The sequence below is a fragment of the Artemia franciscana genome, chromosome 15, assembly GCF_032884065.1.
Source record: "Artemia franciscana chromosome 15, ASM3288406v1, whole genome shotgun sequence".
NCBI classification, from domain to species: Eukaryota; Metazoa; Arthropoda; class Branchiopoda; order Anostraca; family Artemiidae; genus Artemia; species Artemia franciscana.
This window is the reverse complement of record NC_088877.1, coordinates 26,916,887-26,944,042: the sequence shown is the minus strand read 5'-3', so window position 1 is coordinate 26,944,042 and position 27,156 is coordinate 26,916,887. Positions and strand designations below refer to the sequence as shown.

At 35.3% G+C, this 27,156-nt stretch overlaps 1 protein-coding gene across 3 annotated transcripts in view; it reads right to left on the bottom strand.

Moving 5' to 3' along the window:
* Positions 1-78: 78 nt before the first annotated feature.
* LOC136036264 (protein twisted gastrulation-like) overlaps positions 79-27,156 on the bottom strand; it is a 44,919-nt gene continuing 17,841 nt past the window's right edge. For all 3 annotated transcript variants that reach the window (XM_065718395.1, XM_065718397.1, XM_065718398.1), the window contains exons 2-5: positions 18,925-19,145; positions 15,969-16,175; positions 10,551-10,752; positions 79-2,450 (exon numbers count right to left, since the gene is read on the bottom strand). In XM_065718395.1, coding sequence (XP_065574467.1) covers positions 2,291-2,450; positions 10,551-10,752; positions 15,969-16,175; positions 18,925-19,145 — 790 coding nt within the window. In that variant the 3' untranslated portion in view covers positions 79-2,290. The remainder of the gene's footprint in view (positions 2,451-10,550; positions 10,753-15,968; positions 16,176-18,924; positions 19,146-27,156) is intronic.

Sequence of the window (27,156 nt, the reverse complement as noted above, 5' to 3'; positions counted from 1 at the left end):
GAAAAGATGAAATGGAGTCCCATATAACACCGTCCAAATGGTCTTCTATCTTGCTTCTAAATATACGGGACAAGTGTGTCATCGTTCATAAATTTAATCACAAAGTCATAATAAAATTGTAAATATCAGTAAGAAATGGACGGAAAAGAGTAACAAGAGTATGGCAATTATTACAAATACAAATCACACCAGTTTACTTGGAAGCCCAAGGTTCACCACCAAAAAAGCTTATGCACAGTAGGGAAAAGTACTGTCAACATAAAACAACACTTATATTGCAAAATCAGTATTAAAACTATTTATCGTGTAAAAACCTAGGGAAGTTTAAAGAATATTTACATGTCATTTCAAAATTTCCTAGATTCAGTCAACGGCTGAAGATTTTTCAAATGGGGGGAGGGGCTGAAGAAAAATAAATTTAAAACCCTCTTTTGGGTAACTGTGTACTTTTGAACACGTATTTAGGGATGTTTTAACATTCGGACGGCTATCGTACCCTAAAACAATACCTTGTCAGGTTTTAAGAATTATTTCAGAAGGTCAACTAAATAAAGATATGTAGAAAGTATCCAACCAACATAAATTTTGGCCAGTGAAAATTAGATTCATAGAAATGAACCAGAAGAATAATTATCATGGAATTTTTCATCAAATTTAGTATAGACATTCTATACTAGGATATAGATCATAATTTAAGGAACTAAATAGCCGATAGGCTTCTATTTTTTTTAAGTTTTTTTTTTGGACAAATGAAGCATAATAAAACAGACAAAGATGGATGTTCTCTAAATTAACTTTTTGTATAAGCATATCCATAGGTTTTTACAAACATGTAAACGCGCTAATTTTGTTTCCAAACAAAAGTTCTTGAGAAATCTTATTAAGAAATTCCGCGTTTAAAATGTTGTCACATAATATTCCTATTAAATTTCTGTAGCGACAGACGAATGAAGAAAGATGTAATTTTAGAGGGGAAGTCATCACTAAGCAACCGTAATTGACGAGAAGACAAATGGAGGGCTCAGTAATAAAAAGGACCAAATCCATAAAAAGCAACCTGTAATTTATATTAAAGGAATCTCTCACTTTGCTAATAAATTGTTGGGACCATGGCAAAGTAGTAAGATTAAAAGCTAAAACACTAGACATGCGAAGCTAAGCAGACTTGCTTCACTATTGCTATGAAAGAAAATTGTTTTTACAAAAGCCCAGGAACTCTCGGTCACTGCATGAATCAGGACTTGGCTTATGAACACACTACAAAGCAATAAACTCTGCTGGAATACCAGAAGAGGAATTGCAGAATCGATTACCTTTTTTAGTTAGAAATGAGGCAGTCAATTTACGAGATCAGCTCAGTGAACTGGAAGACTCAGTACTATTCCTCTAAACAAGAGTAGGAGATAAACTTAGTAGTCTCACACGACTGGTCGTGTAGCTTTTATTTTCGTTTCACTTTAACCTGTTTTAATTGTGAAATTATAGTTTGTATTCCCAGAATAATATCATATTTTTCTATTTATTTTGTCACATCTTCTGTTTCAGTCTCCATTTTCATTGTAACATGGGATTTTCTTTTTTAATATTTCTTTTTTTGTCTTGTCTATCTCATTTACTTATTTAATTGATGAATTATTGATGCATAAATAATACGTAGTAAAAACTCCCTTCCTCATGACAAAAATTTTCTTAATTAGAAGAGTTGTGCAGTTATTAACACATGGAAAGCATTGCTTCCCCTTGAGTGAAAACTTAGGTGATGGATGCACCCCCCTCCTTCTCTGGCGGAGCATCGGCTGGGTATTTTAGATAGGTGAAACCTGGATATAGTCCGCTTTAATACTTAACCCTGTATGCGCAATTTTTTTTGGTAACTAGTTTCGTAAATTTTTATAAACTTGCGTTTATGGAGCTAATTTATGCGATTGGAACATTCATTTCTCTTACCTTAACAGAAATAGATAGGGGAATATCCCAACGATTCTAAAGCCCCGTAAAACAGAGGAAATGTTTTGAAGTTCTGATAATACGAGAGGAATAAAAATCTTAAAAGGAACAATTTAAATTGCATGTGCATCTACTTTAAGTATTTTTACTTTTGAAGTATGAACCCGGAAAAGTAGTTTTTGTCCAATCTATAAAATTTCATTTTCTGAATATGTTTCCTTCCAGTGGATGGAATTTCATTTTATGAGCTAAATTTCAATAGGAAAAACGCGCAAATAGTATTTGTCTCCCTTTCAATTACGGCAATGGTCCTGTCCTGAGGTAAATTACTTTGGAACTTAATTCACATATTAAATTTAGATTTGGCTTCTTTCGTTTCTCGATTTGCTTCCTCAGCTAGACCCATGGCCGCTTCCTCCGCCTTGTCAAGATCAAATTCTTCTTCTTCTTCAAAAACACCCTCATCATCTTCGTCATCATCTGTATCAGGACATGCGGAGCACCTAGAAAAAGATATTAGTAATCCTTATCGGAATCGTCAAACAAAATAAAATTGGAAATTATTTCTTGGATTACACTCCCTTTCTAATTATAAATAAATGAAAATGTAGAAATACAGAATTAATGGTGAATCTTTTATTCTTGATAGTGAATAAAATAAGCTAAGCAAAGCCTAAATATTTAAGAATTATTAGCCTTTATCAACGGAAAAAAAATATAAGAGATATGAAATTAAACTAAAAAAGTGCAAAAAAACATCTGAAAAACTATTTTAGTTATTCTGAAAAAAAAAAATAAAATCAGTATTCAATATGAACGAAAACAATAGCCAAAAACTGAAGAAAAAACTTTTGGATATCGTTTTCAACAAGCCCTCAACTTAAAATTGTTTCGAACGCAGATTTTATAAATATAGACTAGAATTTTAAAACATGATTTGGCAAATGATTCCTAAGTTCGTGGCTGCTATGAAAACTTATAAATAGAAAAAGAATATTCTGACAGCTTAGTTTTCACACCACAAAGAGGAGCAAATCCGAGCCTAATCCCAACAAAGGTAAGATTTGGTTACACGAAGTCAACGTTTATTGAATGAATGAACTCTATTTCTCACTGAAAAAGACATAATGTCACTAGTGGAATAATAAAAGGAAAGTTAGCAACAAAAAAGCATCAAATAAAAAAAAATGTACAAATATAAACAAGCAGAACAGCAAATGTACACTAATATCTTAAAGCATTGCTCAGTTCATTTCCCGGTAAACTCGTATAAATTTCTCTAGTCTTTGCTGAAAAACCATGCAAGGGTCCAATATCTTATATTGGTTGATAATAGATGCGTTACGCTTCCAAGGGGGCAAGCGCGAAAGAAACTTACAAAAACGGTAGTAACAAAAACGCACTGTACGTTTATTCTTATCAGATAGGAGAATCCAAAAAGAAGAGAGCGTCAACATATGTGGTTGAACCATCACCAAAAACAGGTGGGGCCGAATCCTTTGACTGTATGACGCTTTCGAAGATACAATCGTACCATATGCTTTTCGGACTTTAATAGTAAAATCATCTATTAACAAAAGACGAGTTGATTTAATATAGCAAACCACAGGTATACCAAGATTCGCCATACTTGAAGACTATTTTTTTTATTTTGTCACAAAGTTTTACTTCTGGGGCAAGAACGCTTTCTTTACGATTGAAGACGATAAACTCTGTTTTGGTCTCTTTGAAAGACAGGCCTATTTTCTCATATGAGAATTTCAACACCGTAAAACTCTCTTTAAAACAAGAAAAAGAACGACTTAAATACAAAATATCGTCAGTGTAATTCAATCAGTGTAAAGGGAGATCTTGACCAAGATACAGACAGCTCGGCTGAACCGGGTGCTGAGACTCAACTACACTATTATTGAAAAGAGGTGGTGAAGAGACAGCTCCCTCCTTGACGAATCCCTTTTCGAACTGGGATAATAGTAGAAGCGAGTTTTTATCCCACTCGGTAGACCAATTTTAATCTTCACTGCAAGTTTTTTATACAAATCCCAGAACGCAAGAACTACTGACTAGTCGAGATCACGGTTATATGCGCTTAAAAGGAGTTGACAAGGAACACAGGAATGGAATGCTTGACTTACATCTAAACGTGCCATAACAATAGATACAGCAATACGCTCACACTCCATAAGGATATTACCAATAAGACTTGTCCTTTACTGCTACAATTTTTAAACACAAACTGGTTGCGTGTAACAGACTCGGTTTATATCATCAACAACTAGTATTTAAAAAAATTTATAGAAAACCGGAGCAACAGAATTTGGCATTTGCGAACTCCACTGGAATGTGTCTTTTCCCTTTTCGATAACTGGAGTGATGAAACCGATACCAAAAGAATCAGGCACTAAACCACAAGAGAATATCATTTGATATTAAAAAACTAAGCTTTAAAATATTTAGGGCACCAAGTCACAAGAGAATATCATTTGATGTTTAAAAGCTAAGCTTTAATGATTTCTTAAAATGTACAAATACTGCATTATCTCTCCTCAAACTCCTTAATAAATTTAAATGTCCTATATCGCATTGTATGAGGATTTTTCTACCCTCTAATACGCTTGTCCTGTTTGGCATCCTGGCATCTCCGATGAATTGTCGGACAGAATAGAGGCAGTTAACTGCCTCTATTAATCTATAAAATATTAACTGTCTTACTCTTAAGGAAAAGAGAGCACAAATTCTGCTTACGTTTTGCCAACAATGCCGTGCATAATCCTCGAACTACTTATCTTTTTCCTAGTGAACATTTACAATTTCCCCGTCCCCCCGAACTTGCCCCCCCACTTTCTGTTTTAAGAAAAATCCCCCTTCTTGCCCTAATAAGAGTTTCCATTAGAAGACATAGAAGAGCGCTCATCCCTCGCATAGTTTAAATTCTAATAAATAACCGCCCCCTTCTCACACTACTAGATTTGGGAAAACGATTAGCGCCCACTATGGTCGCACCTCTTATTGTACCTTGAATAAATAGTTAATACAATCATTGGGTCCATACATAAGCCTAACAATGGGGCGAGGAGGAGTAGAATCCCTATACATTGATTAACAGCATTTATATTTCCATCACAACACTTATTCCCTTTAAATATTTTCTACATTTTACATTATAAAATGTATAAAATGCCACTTGATTTATAAAAATCCAACAGTTTGATTTGTCTTACCAGCCCCTCTACTAAAGAGCTTTGGTTATTCTAATGACCCCCTTTCTTGATATTCCTACGAGTCAAAAACACGTGCATTCTAACATTATTCTGGACTGGCTCCGAAAATAAGTTCTTGGTGCATTCCAGAATCAGAACTTTCTTCAACTTTCCTTTAGAGAATGAATGATGTCTTCTGGTACGAAATTTAAAGAAAATAACATATCTTTTTACGTGAACATCTTGCTCAAAAGTTAGTTCAGTAGAATAAAAATTCATTAAAATCAAAGCTTGAAAAAGTAAGATTGAAAAATAACTCTTGAAAAGTTAGTGACTTTTTATTCATTTTCATTTCGAAAGTATGTTGAATTCTTTCATTAGAATTTAGAATTGGTATTATCGAACTTTCTTCTATCATATTGGAATTTCCTAAGTAAGTTCAAACTTGTGTGTTGACTTCGGATCCATATTTTCTTCGTTATTAGTATTATATAAGGCAACCATGTGTTTTTTTTTGTAAACCGTTGCAAATCAGATTGAACCGATTTTGTATGTTTTTGGCACTCCATCTACACTGTCTTTAGTAAATTCTCTACGGTTGGTAGAGTTTGAAAACCTAATTTTATAATGTGTTTGTTTAATTTTTGCAAAATACGAGGGGAAAATGGCAGATATGTAACTGTTTTTTTTTTCTGTTTTTGTTCTACACCCACTTCTTCCACAATTTTTGACTTGCTTATTACGTTTTTATTCTACTTTCAACAGATCCATCAACAATTTCTTCATGATACCCCAATTTTTGGGGGGCCAGTACATGATTATTGCTCCAGGTTGATTGTCTGCGTTGCCACAGGTGAAACTTTTGTGCCACTTTTGGCAATTTTTTTTAAGTGGCACTTTTTTTTTTTACAAAGATGGAATGTCTTCAAAAAAAAGAAGAAAAAAGTGAAGGAAAACTTTCAATATAGAAAAGCATTGATATCCTTTTTTATTTCATTTTTATATCCCCTTGTTTTAGATTCAGAAACGCGCGTTTCTGAATGAGTTAGTGTCTGAATAACTATTAGTTGTATTTCTCATAATGTCATTATCATAAGGTCAATGGCTGGACCTATATTCGTGGCATTCTGTTCTGTATTTTCAAAGGAACAAAACGTAACCTGTATCCAAACCCAGTAAAAATCTTGATAGTCCATTTTATAGAAAAAGCTGGATGAAAAACTCTCAATGTGGACGAGTATTGCTGCCCCTTTTCCCCGTTAACTCAAAAGAGAAAAAAAAAAGGTCGGACGGCTTTTATTTTTTTCGTTTCTTTTCCGCGCTATGAGCAAATACTACTCAAAAGAAAATGAGAAGAAAGTGTTCTGTGGGACGATTTCGCATTTTATAAAGTAAGCACCATTTGAGTTTAGGGTGTAATGAGGGAGGCTTTAAATAGATTAGGTTGAAGGAGGAGGAGCGTGCGTAGCTGTGTTGGCCTCAGGCGGCTTGGTGCTGCAGCGAGTTATTAGTAGTAGTAGTAGTAGTAAATTTTAAAGTAGGAGGGGCTGGAAAGTTGACGAGAATGGAAGTGTGCGCAAAGCGGAGAATCAGCAAGACCTAAGTCAAATTGATGCTACTTTTTTATAGTTGATAGATGGGACTAGAGCCGACTTTTCATGTTGGAAAATTTCAAGGAAAATTCATGTACGGAAAACCGTGTGGAGGTAATCTCAAGCGGATTGGACAATATTTTCATGGTTCATTCACTCGTTGCAGAAATCCATGCGGAGCCATCTGTATTTTTTCGAACAATGGCCCAGAAAACACTACTTTTTAATGCAAAGTTTTTAAATGAATGCATCAGTGTGAAATCAACTGCAGTGCCTGTAGCTATCAAACAGTTCGTGGTAACGAACTGTAGTAAGGAGCGACCCGGCTCAATAGTAACCAAAACTCTAAAAAATTGAATTTTGATATCAATAGCTACATCAAAAGAATCGAATTTTAATGCTGATTTTAAATATATAAGTTTCATCAAGTTTAGTCTTACCCATCAAAAGTTACGAGCCTGAGAAAATTTGCCTTATTTAGGAAAATAGGGGAAAACACCCCTTAAAAGTCGTAGGATCTTAACGAAAATGACACCATCAGATTCAGCGTATCAGAAAACCCTACTGTAGAAGTTTCAAGCTCCTATCTACAAAAATGTGGAATTTTGTATTTTTTGCCAGAAGACAAATCACGGGTGCGTGTTTATTTGTTTGTTTTTTTGTTTTGTTTTTTTTTTCCCAGGGGTCATCGTATCGACCAAGTGGTCCTAGAATGTCGCAAGAGGGCTCATTCTAACGGAAATGAAAAGTTCTAGTTCCCTTTTTAAGTGAGCAAAAAAATTGGAGGGCATCTAGGCCCCCTCCCACGCTCATTTTTTTCCCAAAGTCAACGGATCAAAATTTTGAGATACCCATTTTGTTCAGCATAGTCGAAAACCATAATAACTATGTCTTTGGGGATGACTTACTCCCCCACAATCCCTGGGGGAGGGGCTGCAAGTTACAAACTTTGACCAGTGTTTACATATAGTAATGGTTATTGGGAAGTGTACAGACGTTTTCAGGGGAATTTTATTTTGTTTGGGAGTGGGGCTGAGGAGAGGGGGCTATGTTGGAGGATCTTTCCTTGGAAGAATCTGTCATGGGGGAAGAAAAATTCAATGAAAAGGGCGCAGGATTCTCTAGCATTACTATAAGAAAACAATGAAAAATAAACATGAAAACGTTTTTTCAAATGAAAGGAAGAAGTAGCATTGAAGCTTAAAACGAACAGAGATTATTACGCATATGAGGGGTTCTAAAAATACTTTAGCATAAAGAGCGAGGTATTTAGGAGGAGATAAATACCCTGCTCTTTATGCTAAAGTATTTTTAGTAATTTCAACTATTTATTCTACGGCCTTTCTGATTAACGAGGGTACGAACCCCCTCGTATACATGATAAAAATATAAGGTTATGAAAGTTTGTTACGTAAGTTAATTCTTAAGTTACGTATATTTTTTACTAATAAAAACGTTCGTTAAAAATTAAAAGTTCTAGTTGCCTTTTTAAGTAACTGAAAAATTGGAGGACAACTAGGCCTCCTTCTCCACCCCTTATTTCTCAAAATCGTCTGATCAAAACTAAGAGAAAGCTATTTAGCCAAAAAAAGAATTAAGATACAAATTTCATTTTAATAATTTATGTGCGGAGAGCCAAAACCAAACATGCATTAATTCAAAAACGTTCAGAAATTAAATAAAAAAAAACTAATTTTTTTAGCTGAAAGTAAGGAGCGACATTAAAACTTAAAATGAACAGAAATTACTCCGTATATGAAATGGGTTGTCCCCTCCGCAATCCCTTGCTCTTTACGCTAAAGTTTGACTTTTTGCCACAATTCTACTTTTTAAAACAATTAAAAGCTTTAGCGTAAAGAGCGAGGGATTGCGGAGGGGACAACCCATTTCATATACGGAGTAATTTCTGTTCGTTTTAAGTTTTAATGTCGCTCCTTACTTTCAGCTAAAAGAATTAGTTTTTTTTTTATTTAATCATCAAAAGATCAAGGAGGATATAATGTTCTTACCCTCCACTGAAAGTTATTGAGCAATAGAGAGCCAAATGATACCATTTTCTTGGTTTTCTTATAGCCTGGTTGAGTTGTATCATAGAAGCTGGGGCCTTGAACCAATTTTATAAAATCATGAAGTTTTGATGATACATAGTCATCGTTTTACTCATTAAAAACATCGCCTAGAACCCGTACTAATTTGACCAAATCGAAGCGGAAAGCTAGAGAGTTTTTCAAGCACGGAAACGGACGGAATCTCCACGAGGGTTGCTACATCCGGATGGATTTTCGTAATGTGTAAATGCACTATCAATTTCAAAAGCTTGTTTGTAAATGCACTACCAATTTCGAAGCGCGAGCAACTCAAAGCGTCACGAGTGGCAATTTTTCGGAAAATGACCCTTCCTATACAAAAGTGACCCTATTTTGCCATTCAAAGTGGCACCAAATAAACCTGCTGAGAGGCAACACTGTCGATTGGACTTGAGTAAACTGTTTCATCATCATAGGAGTTTGCTTTGAGCTTTTGCAGAAAAAAAAAAAAAAACATTATAGTTTTTCAGATACGAGTTTCTTGGCTTTTACACTGCACGGAATTCTTTGCCGCAGAATAAATTCTGTCATTGCCAACCCCTCAGAACGTTGGAAATTACATGTCTGAAGACGTATTTTTTTTTTCAAAAACTGGTGACGTGTTCTTTAAAGACGGTATAAAAGTATGCGATCGTTTTAAAACAGAAATTAGACTCTTCATTTCCTAACACTTCATCGATGATGGTAGTTTCGAAATACAACATGAATACAGACCAAGACTTTATTACTCAACCCGAAAAGATAAAACATAACACAATCTGTGTTGTCTCGCCAGAATTTCAGTATGTACAAGCCAGGGCAACATAACTTTGCAACAAAATAAAACACTTCTGAACTATTTCTAATGCACATAATGGCAAAAACAGTTTTATTCCATGTCAATCACCCAGGGTTTGCCGATAAACACCAACTAATAACTACACATAACTAGGCCATGCTGTTGTATTGTTATCGAAAACCGTTGGATAACCATATGCAGGAAGAGGAATTTTCTTACCCTACAATGTAACGGAGTTGAATAAAAGATTGACATTTAGTACAATTAAGATGCTTTTAATTCTAGAAGGGGAACGCGCTTTATGATTATTGCTTTCAAGCCGATCATTACTAAGCCTATCCCCAAATAATGAAACTTTAAAATCTTCTAACGCCTAAGCAGTAAAGTTTAACACTTTCAAATTTCTTGTATCCAGAACCGAGTACCCATTTTATGGCATAAACCTTAGAAACTGAATATCCTTGCATGATACCCCTTCTTTAGTGAGATCATGTAATTATCTTATCAATGGGGAACTACCAGAACTTTAGGAGGTACAGTTCCAAATACATAAATTGAAATTACCTAATCAACCAAAATCAAAAATTAGAGCTAATCAGAGCTCTTTAATAGATGGGGCCTTAAAAAAAAATGGGTTGACTTTTTGCAAGTCCGCTGGCTATTATATCTTTATTATGATACAGAGCATGTGACATATTCCAATAAGAGTAGATTACCATGGTGCACGTGAACGTTCAGTCCTCACTTTAGTTGATACATACAATCTAGTGTTTTTTTGGGGGGGATCAAGTCGTGCTTAAGAGTTCTTGGCACATTCCTAAAATAGAACTACGAAATATTTTATAGGACATTAAGTAACAAGGATCCCTTAAAAGACAAGGGGAAAAAATACAGACAAAATAAAATACTACAAATAAAAATAATGATATCCGAAGAAGACTTTTACCTTGAATCATCCACCCCAAATGGGGGGCAATTATGCCCAACGCATTCACAACAAGCATCGTGAAACCACCTGTATGCAGATGCTCCCATTGATCGACACGAAGCCTTACATTTTTGCCAAGAAACACACTGAGATAAATATGCAACTGTACAGTTAACAGTAATGGTCTCTTTCTTAGGAATAACTTCCTGTTCTTGATTTACTGAAAAATAAAAGAAAAGCTTGGATTTAAATTGGACCAAATAAAGTTATCCTCACGTTTGGACATAAAATTCTTCTTTTTTTACTCACTCGCAGCATCAAAGACTGCCGAAAATACAGAAGAGGGAAAGACTGTTTTTCGATTTTTTTTTTTTTTTTATTAAGATGCAAAATGAATCTACGGGGAGACCTTTTGTCTTTTTACCGATTTTTTTTCTAACGTAAATATAGAAAAAGGGTTTTTTTAAAAACAAGGAGAAAATTGTCACCTCTTCCTCCCCTAATTCGTGGTCCTACTCATTTGGTACCATTGTGGAACCACTTTTTCTTTTACTTCTATTTAAATAGAAAGGTAGGTGAAGCATTAAAGTTAGTTCACCGAAAAATATCAGAAGCCTTTTTGGACCTTTTGTTTTGGAGTCATTTTAAGTTATGGACCTTTTTGGTCGATAACTTAAAAAAACAAAACAAAATTGCTTGCGATTTTGACATACCTTTTCACGCTTTTCATTTTAGTGTGGAGTATTATAAAGAATTTTGTATAGTAGTAATTTGAAGGAGGGCTCATCCGGAGACATGTTTTTCTTCAAGTATATCTTTATAATCAACAAGATCCGTTCCGTATGGTAACTTCAAAAATGCAACTTATTTAAACAAACGCCGTCAAACTTTCAAAAGTAGCATTTAATTTGAAAGAAAAAGTTCCATATCGGCGTTGTTTTCGCCAAAACCTTATGTGCTATCACTGACAATCCGGACTGGTCCCATTTAAAGACAGGAATGGGGCCACAGTTAGTGATAAGGAAAAAGTTAAAGAAAAATGGGCGGAACATTTTGAAAATGTACTAAACCGAGATACAGTTGCAAGAAAAGATATAGATGAAAATGAAAAAGTTTGTGATACCTTGGATATGAAGGAAGACTTGTTTTGTGAGGAAGAATTAGCGACAGTACTAAAAGATTAAAAAATAATAAGGCTCCAGGTACTGATAGTGTGATAAATGAGTTTCTTAAATATGGTGGCTCTGTGGTTAGGACTAAGCTACTGAAGATTATGAATATGATTTTTGAAAAAGGGGAAGCGCCTAATGATTTTAGGAAAACCTTAATTAAACCACTGTATAAGAAAGGTGACAAGAGTGAGTGTGGTAATTATCAAGGCATTAACCTGGTCTTTGTAGGCAGCAAATTACTTAGTAATATGATACTTGTTAGAATGAGAGATGCTGTAGACAAAGTTTTAAGGGAAGAACAGTGCGGTTTTAAAAAAGGTGGAGGATGTGTCGACCAAGTTTTCACTCTTAGGTTAATAATTGAGAAGTCTCTTCGTTGTCAAACACCTTTGGTCCTAAGTTTTATCGATTATGAGCAAAGGTCTTATCCTTATATGGTATACCAGAAAAATATATTAAAGTGATTTGTGCTATGTATGAGAATAATACTGCTGCGGTTAAGGTAGGAAATGAGATTAGCTACTGGTTTTGTATTAAATCAGGAGATAAGCAGGGTTGTGTTCTATCCCCCTTTATACGGATCATTTTGATGGACTTTGTCTTAAGGAGCACAGGAAAGGCAATTGGAGACCACGAAATCAAATGGGGAGGAAAAACGCTCATGGACTTAGATTATGCTGATGATTTAAGCATATTAGATGAAAGTGCGAGCAAAATGAGTGAATTTTTAGAGGTTTTGCGAGTTCAGGGTGCTAGAATAGGCTTGAAAATTAATGTTAAGAAGACTAAGTCACTAAGGCTAGGAATAAGGAAACATGAAAAGGTGACGTTGGGTAATGAAAAGATTTAACAGGTTGGGAGCTTCACTTACCTTGGTAGTATTATTAGTAAAGACCGTGGGAGCAGTGAAGATGTTAAAAGTAGAATAGCTAAGGCTCAGGGTGGTTTTTTTTTAGAGTTAAAAAAAGTTTGGAAGAATAGAAAGAAAAGTCTGGAAACCAAAATTAGAATATTGAAAACTACAGTGAAGACAGTGGTCAAATATGGCCCTGAAGCATGGGCAGTCTGAAAAGCAGATGAAAATTTACTAAATGTTTCCCAGAGAAATTGCCTACGGATTGTTCTGGGTATCCGTCTGACTGACCGTATTTCAAACAGTATCTTGTACATAAAATGTAGTTCAATCCCGCTTTCTAGGGTATAATGAAAGAAAGGTTGAGATGGCTAGGCCACGTTCTGCGGATGAAGGATGACAGATTGCCAAAGATTGTCCTTTTTGGCCAACCGTCTGGGGCTACACGGAAAGCAGGTCGTCCTCGTCTGGGTTGAGAGGATGTCATAAATAAAGATTTAAGGGAAATAGGAACTTCCTGGGAGGGTGTAAAGAGGGAGACCTTGAATAGATTAGGTTAGAGGAGGAGCGTGCGGAGCTGTGTTGGCCTCAGGTGGCTTGGTGCTGCAGAGAGTTATTAGTAGTAGTAGTAGCTATCACTTAGTTGGAAACATTGACACCTGTAAGAGTTTGTTAGAAATGGAATATTGACAGCCTCTTTAAAAACTTTTACTAACAAAGAGGTCAATATCTATTCAAATTTGGCCTCGTAAAAGAAGAAAGTCAACCATAAAAATTAGGATATCTAAAAGTAATAGTAAAGGATAAGGACTAAAACACACTTGGCGTTTTTTGCCGATCGGATTTTATACAGATAAGACGTTTTGCCGCTGCCGCTCCAAAATAATGTAGCGTTTACACGTCGTGCGGTAAGCATTCTACCGACGTCACATCAGTGAATTATGGATCTGACACCACGCAACAAGTCTATTTCATTCATAGTGTTGTGTATAACATGAATATAGAACAGGTTCTTGCAATAATATTATTTTGTCATCGATTGAAAAGGAAGCAAAAAATTAGAATTTTGTGGGTTTGTCTTATTAATAAGAGCAGAGGAGAGGTTGGAACCTTCTACACTTTGCAGCACGAGCGGTGCTCCAAGATGTACGCAAGGTGACAAAAAGTGGGCAGTCCCCCAGAACTCGTTATCTATAAAAAAAATGAATCAAGGGAGAGGAGACAAAAAATATATGGCTTTAGTGGGATATTCATTTGGAATTAAATATCCATTTTATTTTCTCTAAAATGTAATTTAAAACCTTAGTTAATAAGCAAAAATAAAAAAGATGCCATGAAAAAATATCACCACTGTGCACTATCATTGCAAACACAACACCGGTCATCAGAAGACAGGACGATGAACCTGTAACTGGACGATGAGTGTGTGGTTACAGAGTGAATTTACTCACATAGGCCACCATTTCAAAAAAAAACAAAAAAAAAAACAAATGTACTGACAATTTGCGGATGCATTGCAACCATTGGCGTTAAATATATTGAGCGTTTATTTTTCCACCCAATCTGTAAGTTGCAGTACCATCCTATTCACCTCTTCTGATATGATGGCGGCGGTAAAGAATCCGATTAGTAAAACGGCAAGTCTGTTTTGGACCTTAGGACAAAGCTGATATAGATCACCGAAAAATGGGACTACCAGCGATCAGTCAAGATAATTCAATTGTATTGAACAGTTTTGTTACTTTCAATACAAAAAACATATGCATTCCCTTAAACGGGAGAGCATTTGGTTTTTCTTTTTTTACTTTGCTGTTCACCTGTATCAAACGATATTTGTCATATTCCACTAATTTCAATATTTAAGCTTCACGTACTACGTAGCCTGTGAAATCAATTAACCCTTCTCAACAAAACGTATGCAGGCGAGGGAAGAACTTAGGGTGCATGCCCTCCCTAAGTCATGATATTTTTACAGTTGTTCTTATATTTTCAATATAATTTGTATAGTTTTGCCGTTTAACTAAATTTGCCCTCCCCTTTCTCCCTAACCAAGTAAAATAACGCAAGCTCGCATAATCTGCACTATCATTGCGAAGCACATAAGTGTTACTCAAAGTTTAGTTACAAATTTTCATGAATTTAAATTTTTCAGAATATTTGAATGTTCTAGGAAAAGTGTTGGAAGATATGAAATCATAGACGGTATATAACAAATAAAATACTTTTTAAACTTGTTTTCAAAACGGACTAAGGAATGGAAAGTGTTTTTTCCCGAGATCCTATGAATATAAAGACAAATAAGGGGCATAAAACGTACTGGGTTTTGCCTAAGATAGAAATCAAAGTGACCTAAGTTATAAATGTATAAATATAAAAAAAATCACTGAGTTGAAGGAAACGAGTTAAAAAAGTGCGGTTTGATCCCAATGTGTAGGGCTATAAAGCAAAAGTTAGGTGATTAGGTCGCGTTTCGTGGATGATGGGCTGCCAAACATCATGCCTTTTGGAAATCAAACTGGGATTGAAAAAATCGAGAAGTCATGATAGGGTGGGAAGAAGCAATTCAAAAAGATTAAAAAGAAGATTGAACACCGTGGGAGGAAGTAAAGAGCAAAGCTCTAAACATAATGGGGTGGACAAGGAGCGTGCAAAGCTGTGTGCATGAGAGGGCTTGGTGCTACTACGATTTTCAGCAGTAGTGACACGTCTGCTAATCACAAATATCAAAAACAAGAAGAACAATAGGGAATTCTTTTCTTAAGACAGTGAAAATCTAATTAGAATGAATATTTTCTTGTTTTTGATGTTTGTGATGGAAAGGCAGTGTTGTCTTTGTCGCTATTTACGTCTGCTAATCAATTTTAATTTGTTCAAGGTAACAGGCATGATCAAATGGCAAAAAAAGGATGATTTAAAGTGACCTTATTAAAAAAGATAAGAATTATGTAAGGTTTAGAACGTGCTCGGATCAAGGCTTCGATATTGCTTTTTATTCTATGAATACTAGATTTTAGTAACGTGGCGTATGTTTGTTATATTACGGATAATGATGCAGTAGATAACGGGAATTTGACCACAGAAAAACAGCAACCAAACGTTTGTTATTATTTCAAACTTTTAAAGAGCATAGCAAGCAAAACAATCAAAACAGCAGTACATTTTTATTCTATCTTCTATTCTATCTATTCTATATTCTATCTATTCTATATTCTATCTATCCCAAAAAAGTTTGACAAACATTTAGGCTTATTTATACAGTAAAATGCTCCGTACGTCAAGCGTTCTGTGCCCCTTTCTATACTTTAAAGCCTAGAAAAAGTTCTGGTCAAGAATTTCCTCTTTTAATATTAATTTTCTTTCCCTATGCAAGGTTGACTAGCAGAAACAGCTTTTACAAATACGAACACTTACTTGTTTTGTATTTCATCTCTTTATCCGGTTTTCCTTTAAACACAGAAGCGTCAAAATCAGTTGGGAATGTAAGGGAAGTCCAACGATCCAGAGAGTCTGCCTCTTCAGTCAGCACTAAAAATAGTTCAGGAACGCTGTCTGGAAGAACCTCTACTTGCGATATTCGACTTAGTTCACTGCTTGAAACATTTGGCTTTGGACATAAGTCTAAAAAGGATTAAAATGCCATAGTTTAGAAGTATCAAGAACCATATCAAAATTATTTGGGGCCTATAGGTTAGGGAGCTTTTGAGGCCCAATGTATCGGGACCAGGTCTAAGTTTCTCTAAGCCATATTCAATGTTAAAAAGCGGCAGTTTAAACAATAAAAAAAAACTGAACAATTCTGATAGACGAAAACAAAAGCAGAAAAGGAAAGAACAACTTTTTTTTTTTGATACTACTACTAACATGGATTAAAATGAGGGCGTACTCTTATTAGAGGCACCAATTCACACAAACATTTGCGGGAGAGGAACAAAATTTCCTTTTCAAAATATAAGGAATGGAGGCAATTTTTCGAATGTAAATACCAAAGACGGTAGTTTTTTTTTAATGAAAATTAAAAAAAATATTTTGAAACCTAAGAGATGGGGCTGAAAATCAAGGAGGGGGACAAATACCTCTTGTCCAATTTGGCACCACTGGCGGCAAACACCGACGCAATATCTATGGAACAGGAAAGGGTAGGCCAAGTCGTTAATAACAAGCACAGATACTGAACAAACCAAAAATTTCAAGAAGCCTTACAACACAATGCTCCACTTAACAAAAATATAAGTGCCACAACCATAATAAAAACATCCCATTAATGAAGATTGATTCGTCTGGCTCTTAATTTTTCTGGCACAAAGTGACGTTATCACACCATTTTTTCTTTTTTTTTAATACAAAAAATGTTGTTTTAACTGCACTGGATTCAACTCTGCTCGTTTTACAAATATTAGAAATATTCAAAGTCTATGAACATTTCAGAAATGTCTGGGATCCCCTAGGCGACAGTCTTTTACTAACCTGTTGCTTAATCTGGATCACGTATCCTTTTTGCTTGTTTTTCTGACAGGAATACGAATCAAGTATGGAAATGGAAGTACGCATTACAATTTCGAGAAGGTTAAGAATTGCCGTACACTCACCTGAAGTTCTCTAAAATTTTCTGGTAAAACTGACTGGTATGAGAAAGCGATACCAATCGGAACTAGTAGGAGGTATCTAAACTTAATTATTTCGACGGTACCAAAAATACCTATCAACAGTGAATAAAAGAAACCAGAACAAACTGAAAATAAAATGAATATATATATATATATATATATATATATATATATATATATATATATATATATATATATATATATATATATATATATATATATATATATATATATATATATCCAAAATAAAACAACAGGAACTATAGTAGATAAATAAATGAATTCTAAAAGCACCGCTAATGCTATTAACAAAAACTCGCTGAAGAAACAAGCCGCCCAAGGTCAACACAGCAGCACATGTTCTTCTTACACCCCAACCTATTCAAAGCTTCATTTTGCCACCTTTCAAGAAGTTCCTACATTTTAAATCCTTCCCCATGACCACTTCATACCCCGTTTGGGGATTACTCGTTTCTCTTTTGGCATCAGATGGATGGTCAAAATGAACAATCTTTGACAATCAGTCATCCTTTTTCCATAAAAAGAATCCTAGCAACCTCAACCTTCAGTCAACCAGGTACCTAAAACTCTCCTTAGGTAATTTCTCGGGAAGACATTTAACAAATTTTCCTCTGCCTTGAAGCACTCACGTTTCAGAACCATACCTGACCAATGTTAAGACCGTAGCTTCGAATATTCTTATCTTGGTTCGCAGAATTCTTTTTATATCTTCATTAAATCCACACTCTTTCCTAATAATAGCATTGTGAAGAGAACACCCTGGCTGTTCTGCTTTTACATCCTCACTGCATTCATAATCCATTGTGGATGTGTGAATTTTATATTTTCCATTGGATTGATCTTCTCGTTACCCAACATCAGCTCTTCAGCTTCATTTATTCCTAGACTAAGCGACTAAGTCTTAACATTAATTTTTAAACCTATTCTTACAGCTTGAACGCTCCAAACCTACAAAAAAATCGTTTATTTTTCTAACATTTGTAACTTGGACAATAAAATCATCTACAGAATCTAAGTCTAGGATACTTATACATTCCCAAAATGATACCATCGTAACTACTTTCTATAAGCCTAATCTTTATAAATTTGTATCTTTATAAAATTGTTTTAACGTCCGCTGTATCTAAGATTAAATCATCCACTTTAGCTTTATTATTGCTAATAATGAAGTTCTTTTTTGACAGTACCAATGAAGGACAGTTACATATCAGAAGCGTTGTGATTTGACAATTTCCTATGTAGAAAAACTATTTCTAACTGAAGCAAGTTTTTTCTACCGAGTGTTGGTTTTTTAGATGACCTGGTGTTGAAATGCATCTTAAGGAAGGTAAGTTTATGCAAATTAGTTACAATCGCATAATGCTACTTTGGCAAACATTGAACCAAGAAAAATTGCAAATAAATCTAATAGTTTGAGGTGAGTCAAACTATTTATATTATTTATATTTATATTATATATTATTGATTATTACTATATTATTTATTGAGGATCAAATTTAGGCTTTTGAACAATTCCTGTAATTTTCATTCATCCAGTTAAATAGGTTAAACTAGCATGTACATAGTATCAGGTTAACTAAACATCATCACCCCCCCCCCCCCCTCCAACCTAAAACAGATACAAATACAAATCACAACAAAAAAACAGAACATAAACAAAACAAAATATATACATAACAAAGAAAGAAAAAATCCTTTCCAAAAGACATTTAGTTTTATCCGATATTAAAATTGAAACATACCAACACAAGAACAACATTCACTATATAAATAGCTGAGGCAACTGAAGCAGTCTTTGCAGCAAGTGCAGTTTCGGAGCTCACAGTTACAAGCTTGGGTAAGCATGCATTTGCTGACAATGCTCGCACATACCGCTTCATTGCATGCCATAGTAATACTTGACAAAATACAGATAAATCCAGCACATGTTATAACTGCTGCAAGAGGCTGCGTGGATTTCATCCTGAAAAGGATAGAACTAGAATATTGACGATGATAGCTCAGTTCATCATCATTTACATTTCCTTAACCTAAGTACTAACTTCCTTAACCTAAGTGCTACAATATATATATATATATATATATATATATATATATATATATATATATATATATATATATATATATATATATATATATATATATATATATATATATGTATATATATATATATATATATATATATATATATATATATATATATATATATATATATATATATATATATATATATATATATATATATATATATATATATATGAAGGACGCATTTCGAAGAAAATTGAAGAATTATTGTTATCTCTCTATCCAATACTTCCTCTATGTTTCAACTAGGTCCATTCAGTTGCTAATTACATCTTTAGCAACACATGAGATATGCCCTTTTGACCACTTGGATGCAGATACTGTGTTTTCAGTTAGTTCAACATCCTACTCAACATTCCCTGAAAGTTTCATTTGTATACCCTTAGCTGTTCCAGAGGAATTCCACTTAAGTTATTTTGACAATCTAAATGAACAGTGTCTTTTGGTTTGGTTCAGCATTCCCTGAAACTTTCAACTGAATACCCTTAGCCATTCCTAATTTACTGCATAATCGTCCTTTTCACAGCCTGGATGCAAATGTAATTCAACATGCTCCTGGATTCAACACCCCCTGAAAGGTGTCCTTATGCATTCCTATATGTGATATCGCAGATAGGTTCCTTTGAACCCTGGATTCATATAGCATTTTTTCTTATTTAGTTCAATTCCTTTCCCCAAACATAACCTTAAAGTTTTAACCTAATGCCCTTAGCCTCCCTGAAAAATTGTAGATACATTCTTTTGAGAGCCAGGACACACTACTGTTTTTTGGTTTAGATCATCATCCTTTTAGATATTCTCAGAAAACTTCAACTAAAAACCCTTAGCTATTCCTGAGATACTGCAGATATACCCTTTTGAGCATCTGGATGCATACAGAGCCTTGTAATTTAGTTGTTAAAGCACTGAAACAACTTTTTATTCCTTGTAGAGTCCTATAAATATTTAAAATATTATCTGCATAGCTAATGAGTGATACATCAATCCCATGAAGAATGCACGTTTCTGGGGCTTTATATTGTGCTTCAATAACAAAGCTATTGAACAAATCTAGCGAGTTCACAGCCCCTTGCCTTATACCCTTCTTTACTGGTATATCAGACTCAGCTAGTATATCACAATTTACATTTGGGCACTTTATTCTAACTTGAAGTGAACTATACATTGATTCAAAGGGTTTTATAACACATGCTTGGACTCCTCTTTGTTCTGCCAAAAGCAGAATATGCTCATGAGTGGATGAATCAAAAGCAAGATCATGTCCTGCTGGGATAAGGGAATCATTATTGCTTTCTGTGTCCACCAATATAAAAACCAATGAATAGAGCACATGAACACAACCCAGAGATGTCTGGAACCCAAACTGGTGTGGGGGTACTGAACACTTACATCTTACTTCATTACAGACAACAAGCTCAAATAGCTTACATAGTGTAGTCAACACAGTAATAGGTCCTATATGAGGAACATTGCGTGGGAGGCTTCCCTGGTTTCAGAATAGTTGTTATTAAACCAATACAGAAGCTAATCAGGACTATATCTCTTACAATGATCATTTGAAATAACAGTGATACACTTTCAAGAATTTGTTCACTGCCATAGACTAAATGCTGGCCACATATTCCATCAAAGCCTCACAAGAACCTTTTCTTCAGCTTTTTCAGGCATTCACTAATAATGCATCTACTCACAACCATGCTATCCTTTGGTAGTTTGAGTATTTCATCAAGTTCAATTTGATAACAATTCTGTAGCACTGGATCTGGGCATTTAAACTGATCCGCAAAGTAAGTACTCCAAGCCTCTTTGGTTATGAATGGAGCTTTAGAGGATGATTCTCTTGGCTTTACCAAAGTTTTTCCAGAATAATTTGAAATCAGAGTCACTGTTTTTGCTAAATTCTTCAATTAAGTCTCTGCAATGCTTAGATGAATTTTTGGCAAATACACGTTTAGTATAATTCTTCACAATGAAGGTCTCTCCAGATCAGGACCTACCATTTTCGCACCATAGATGAAACCAAAACCTCGTAGATTGGCATGCTCTAGTTAAATTAGAGTTTGAGGACCATCTTCTAATTTCTGTGTTTATGTGAACTTTTCAAGAAGGTAATAGAGCTGACTCTGCTTATTGAAGGGCGTAGCATATCGAAGCAGAATGAATATTCAACAGAAGTTTTTGCTCTGCAACTGGGAGGCTACAATTGGGCGTTAGTAGTGGGGACTCCAGTATACTCTCACACACTTGTTGACAGTACTGGATTGCAGCATGATCAAGCTTCCAGTTTTGCACAAATTTGAACTTTGATGCTGCCTGTTTTTATACTTTAGGAAATGGACTGCTTAAATGCAGGGATATAGATAAATGATCACTAAGTGTGTCGTCGACTAACACTGACAGATTCTGAACATCAATTGACGTCACAGCATGGTCAAGATTAGAAACAGAGCCTGATGTAGATTGTCCATTTCTGACTTCTGACACCATGTGTTTATTTCAAGATGATTTTTTATTTAAGCCAACCGACCTACAACAAAAGCATATAAGCAAGGCAATAAGCACAACATTTGACAAGCAACATAGTCATATCCATGAGAATATTACAGTTTTTTGGCAAAACTGGATAACAAAACCAGGTACATTTAGTGCTGTATTATTTTTAAAGTATTTTTGCTACCCCCTTGGACAAGTGTTTTTTTTTTTTGTTTTTTTTCGCTTCAATTGCCCTAATTAAGCTACATTAAGGAGTCTTGATCACCTCGCAATGATCTATTTTCAAGATACAATTAAAGAGATTTGACTGAGTAGCAAAACCTAGAAAGTTAAAACTTTGTTTCTAAACTTAAAACAAACGGAAAATATTCTTTATATGAAAGGGATTGTCCCCTCCTTAAGGCCCTGCTCTTTATGCTAGAGCTTTTTATGAGACCAAATTAAAAAGTAGAGTCTTGACAGAGTCAAACTTTAGATAAAAGAGTGGGCCATAGAAGAGAAGACGGCCCCTTTCATATACAAAATTATCTCTGTTTGTTTTAAGTTTTAATGCTGCTCCTTACTTTCAGTTAAAAACCTTGATATTTACTTGATTTATGAATATCTTTTTCCGTTATGGGAGATGTGACTTTGGCTCACTGTTCATGAACCATTAAAATGGATTTTGCTAATTAATTTTGGCATAATCTCTCCCCCTCTAAAATTCCCTCCCAATCTGAAAATCTTCCAGCATAAAATCTATGTTTCAGTAGTCACTCCTAAAGAATTGGAGCAAAGTTTGAAATTTAGTGTAAATAGTGAAGTGTTGTGGAGGGGACAACCCCCTTCATAAAAGCAATAGTTTCTTTTTGATTAAAGTTTTAATGTTAGTCCTTACTTTTAGTTAAAAAATCTTGATTATTATTTAATTTATGAACGCCTTTTTCAGTTATTGGAGATGTGAATTTGACTCACTGTTCATGAAACATTACTATGAATTTTTCTAATTAGTTTTGGTAAAATCTCTCCCCCTCTAAAATTTCCTCCCAATGTGAAAATCTCCGACCATAAAATCTATGTTTCAGTAGTCACTCCTAAAGAATTGGAGCAAAACTTGAATTTTAGTGTGAATAGTGAAGAGTTGAGGAGGGAAAAACCCCTTTCATAATGCAATAGTTTCTCTTTGACTTAAGTTTTAATGTTGCTCCCTACTTTAAATTGAAAAAAACTTTTATTTTTACTTCATTTGTATTCATTTTATAAATGATGCATGGAAATCCTGCTCCACCTCCATGAAAAATCTCTTCTCCATGGATATATCCACTAGATAATTTATTCCTAGTGAAAATCTAACAAGGACAATCATTCTTAACACCTTTACTTGTCATCAAAGAGAAAGCTTGACATAGAAAGAATTTTGTATAAGAATTCTAGCAAAGTTCCCAAGCGTAAAATTTACCCTGTAAATTTCACCCCCTAGAAACTTCCCTCCCCTTTGGAAAATTCTCCCCATGAAAAGTTTCCATGAAAAAGTAGAAAATCCCCCCACACTGAAAAATGGATGCTTACTTTCCAATAACAGACTACATAAGCAATGGGCAAATTTTATAACTTAGACATATTCCCAGGGAGATTGTGGTATCTCCAAAGGTATAGTTGTTTAGCCTTTCAACTATTCTGAACAAAATCATACCACTACTACTGCTAATAAATCACCACAACACCAAGCCACCTTACGCCAACACATTCTGGCCTAAGCTCCACACATTTTTGTGTAAAGCTTCCATCTTTACACCCTCTTCTTCCATCCCAATCTATTCAAAGATTCCGTCTTTACACCCTTCCAGAAAGTTCTCATATCTTTTAAAGCTCTCTTTATGGCATCCTCCCACCCCAACTGTGTATGACCTGCTTCCAGTTTAGCCCTAGATGGTTGGCAAAAAAGGATTATCTTAAATACCCCCCCCCCAATGGAATAGAACCATTGTTTAAACACTTTAAAAATGCTTAGGGCTCTTAGCCAATTCATAATAAGGGAGCAATATGGAGCAACCCCTCAAATGATAGGCTAATTTATATTTGTTTTTAAATTTTAATGTTGGTCCTTGTTTTCATTTGAATGTTTTTTTTTTGTCCATCCCCCCTTTAGAATTTAAGTTTCAATTACCCATGCTAAAATTTAATTAATTAGACAACACTAAAGTTAAACAAACTTGTTTCCAGCTGCTAGCCAGCAAAACAAATGCATTTGTAATGCAATCCATAAACCGAAAATGTTACAGGAAACAAAAATAAGATATTATCCATCTGTTTCTTTTTAAAAAGTAAATGTCATCTAGGCTAGATGAAAATTTAAGATTTTCTTAATTTTATTCTTTAAATGTTTTATAGGAATTGGGGGAAAAGTCCCTCGGGAAAAGTATTTGTCTATTGTTAATATAAAGTATTTGGAAGTAGGCTATGCTTGAGTTTGTCGCGTGGTGGAGAATTTTGGGTAGGCCAAATAGGTCTATTTAAAAAATCAATCAGTAATAGGTCTGTATCCAAGATTTTTATTTTGGGAAGAGGGAGTCGCAAATTTTTTTTTTCAGGGCTTATAAAAACACATAAAAATTTTTTCCTATTCATTTCTATTACGTTTTTACATGTTAGAAAAATATTTCAGGGGGAAGCACATTCCATCACCTCTGTGATATGATAGAAAGTTACTCCAAAGACAATTTGTACCCTTGAAAATTTTCGCCCTTACAGAACATTCTCCAAAGAAGACATTAGCGTTAGCCTATAAGAGATTAACTTGAAGAAGAGTATGGAAAGTCATGTTTTAATCTATAGAATAACACTGGTTGTATAGGCTTTAGGCTAATCTGATACATTCATCACCAATAAAATGATAAGTAGGATCTCTGAGTTTTTCTTGGACTTATATGGTCATTTTGAGGTAAAGATGAAAAAAATATAGGGTATCAACGATAGCAAGACCAAATACAGGAAGCAGGATAAGAGGATTAAAACACTCTATCTCCCCCCAAAAATGTTTCTCCAGCACAAAAAGATGTTTAATGTAGACTAGAGAACGTCTGAGATCCAATATTTTATGCATAATTTGTATAAAAGCTGCAACTGGAAACTAACAGGCACGAGGTTGTTTTAACTGTAAAAAGTTTGGCCACAAAGCTGTTGACTGTAGGGAACCTTGGAGACGAGAAAACTTTGCTCGCAGTTCAAGTCCGTAAGAAAAAATCAAGGATAGGTTATTTGTCAATGGTCCGACAGTTTGGAAGATAGCAGATCTTTTTATTGACAGTGGAACATCCATCACTATCGTCTATAGAAGATACGTCGGAAGCCTAGGTGAATAAACATCGTCCACCATGGAGGTGTCTACGGCGATTGTACACAATACCCTCTACATAAGGGCTATGTAGAGATAGGATGAGGCAAGTATACGTTCCAAAGCAATGTAGAAGTTGCAGTTCCTGGTGATCACTGTGACACTATCATCGGAATATCGTTGCCAGGATTCCAAGAACTCTGTAGCCGAAGTTCAGAAGTAGTCAGGCCACGAATTCTCAGATTATGGTAGAGTCAGAGAATAGGAATGGCAACTTTTGGCACAGAAAGAGTCAACGATGCAGCAAAAGAAGAAAGCGGAGTAGAGACGAGACAAATTTCAAAAAGCACCCTCAGAAGTTTGTCCAGAACAGGTGACTGCCAAGGAGACGGCTGTTCTTCAACAACAAGATTCTAAATTGACAAAGTGTTATGCTCTGGCTAGTTTAGGCTAGGGTCTCAAGCTCATCAATGGTCTGCTCTACAGGAAGATCAAGACAAGGCTGGCTAAAGAAGGCATGCTGCAGCTGGTAATCCCTAGTCGTTGTAGGTCGTTTTTGCTTAGAGTCGCATATGATCCCCAATGAGTGGCCATACTGGAGTTGTGCACACTCTTGATCGGATCATTCATAGGTTCTTCTGGCCTGGGAAACGTGAATATGTCAAACGGTTTGTACATACTCATGATCCCTGTTGAATAGTTGAACGGCTGAAGCCAAAAGAACGGGTACCCATGTTACAACTACCTGTCTTTCAAGAGCCTCAGGAAAATTGTAGCAGATATTGTGAGACAATTGGTACCATCTTGGAACAGTCATCGACTCCACTTGATGATAACGGATTATTGCACTTGTTATCCCAAGACTTGTTATCCCTTGAGATTGATTAATGCCAGGAGCATTGTAGAAGTATTTGAGTAGCACTTCTGTCGGGTTGGTGTTCCTGAAGAGATCCTGATACACCAGGGTTCAAATTTTGTCACTAAGTGCGTACTTGAGGTGTAAAAAATTCACTGGTTAAAACCTAGACGGACGTCGACTTTTCTTGGTAGTCTATTCATCACGAATCATTTATTCGAACATGAATTGACCTCACTCTTGATTTGATGGTAGATTTTGTGCCAGAAGAAAAAAGTAAGCAAAAACTACGCCGTTGTGTTAAGGCCTTGATGAACCAAATCTAGGGGAGTTCGAGGTGAACAATGTGATTGCAGGATGATACAAAAAAAAACCCACATTAGACACATAAGCTAGGTAACACCATTTTAGTTTCACCACATATCCCTTAAATGCTTTGCTTCTTCGGCATGAACACGAATCAAGCTCACTCTTGATTTATTGGTAGTTTTTGGGCCAGTAGAAAAAGGTAAGCAAAATCTTTGCCGTTGCGTTAAGGCCTCAATGAACCGAATTTGGGAGAGTTCGAGATGAATAATGTCATTGCAGGATTTAATTCTGTCAATTTAGAATCTTGTTGTTGAAGAACAGCCGTCTCCTTGGCAGTCACCTGTTCTGGACAAACTTCTGAGGGTGCTTTTTGAAATTTGTCTCGTCTCTACTCCGCTTTCTTCTTTTGCTGCATCGTTGACTCTTTCTGTGCCAAAAGTTGCCATTCCTATTCTCTGACTCTACCATAATCTGAGAATTCGTGGCCTGACTACTTCTGAACTTCGGCTACAGAGTTCTTGGAATCCTGGCAACGATATTCCGATGATAGTGTCACAGTGATCACCAGGAACTGCAACTTCTACATTGCTTTGGAACGTATACTTGCCTCATCCTATCTCTACATAGCCCTTATGTAGAGGGTATTGTGTACAATCGCCGTAGACACCTCCATGGTGGACGATGTTTATTCACCTAGGCTTCCGACGTATCTTCTATAGACGATAGTGATGGATGTTCCACTGTCAATAAAAAGATCTGCTATCTTCCAAACTGTCGGACCATTGACAAATAACCTATCCTTGATTTTTTCTTACGGACTTGAACTGCGAGCAAAGTTTTCTCGTCTCCAAGGTTCCCTACAGTCAACAGCTTTGTGGCCAAACTTTTTACAGTTAAAACAACCTCGTGCCTGTTAGT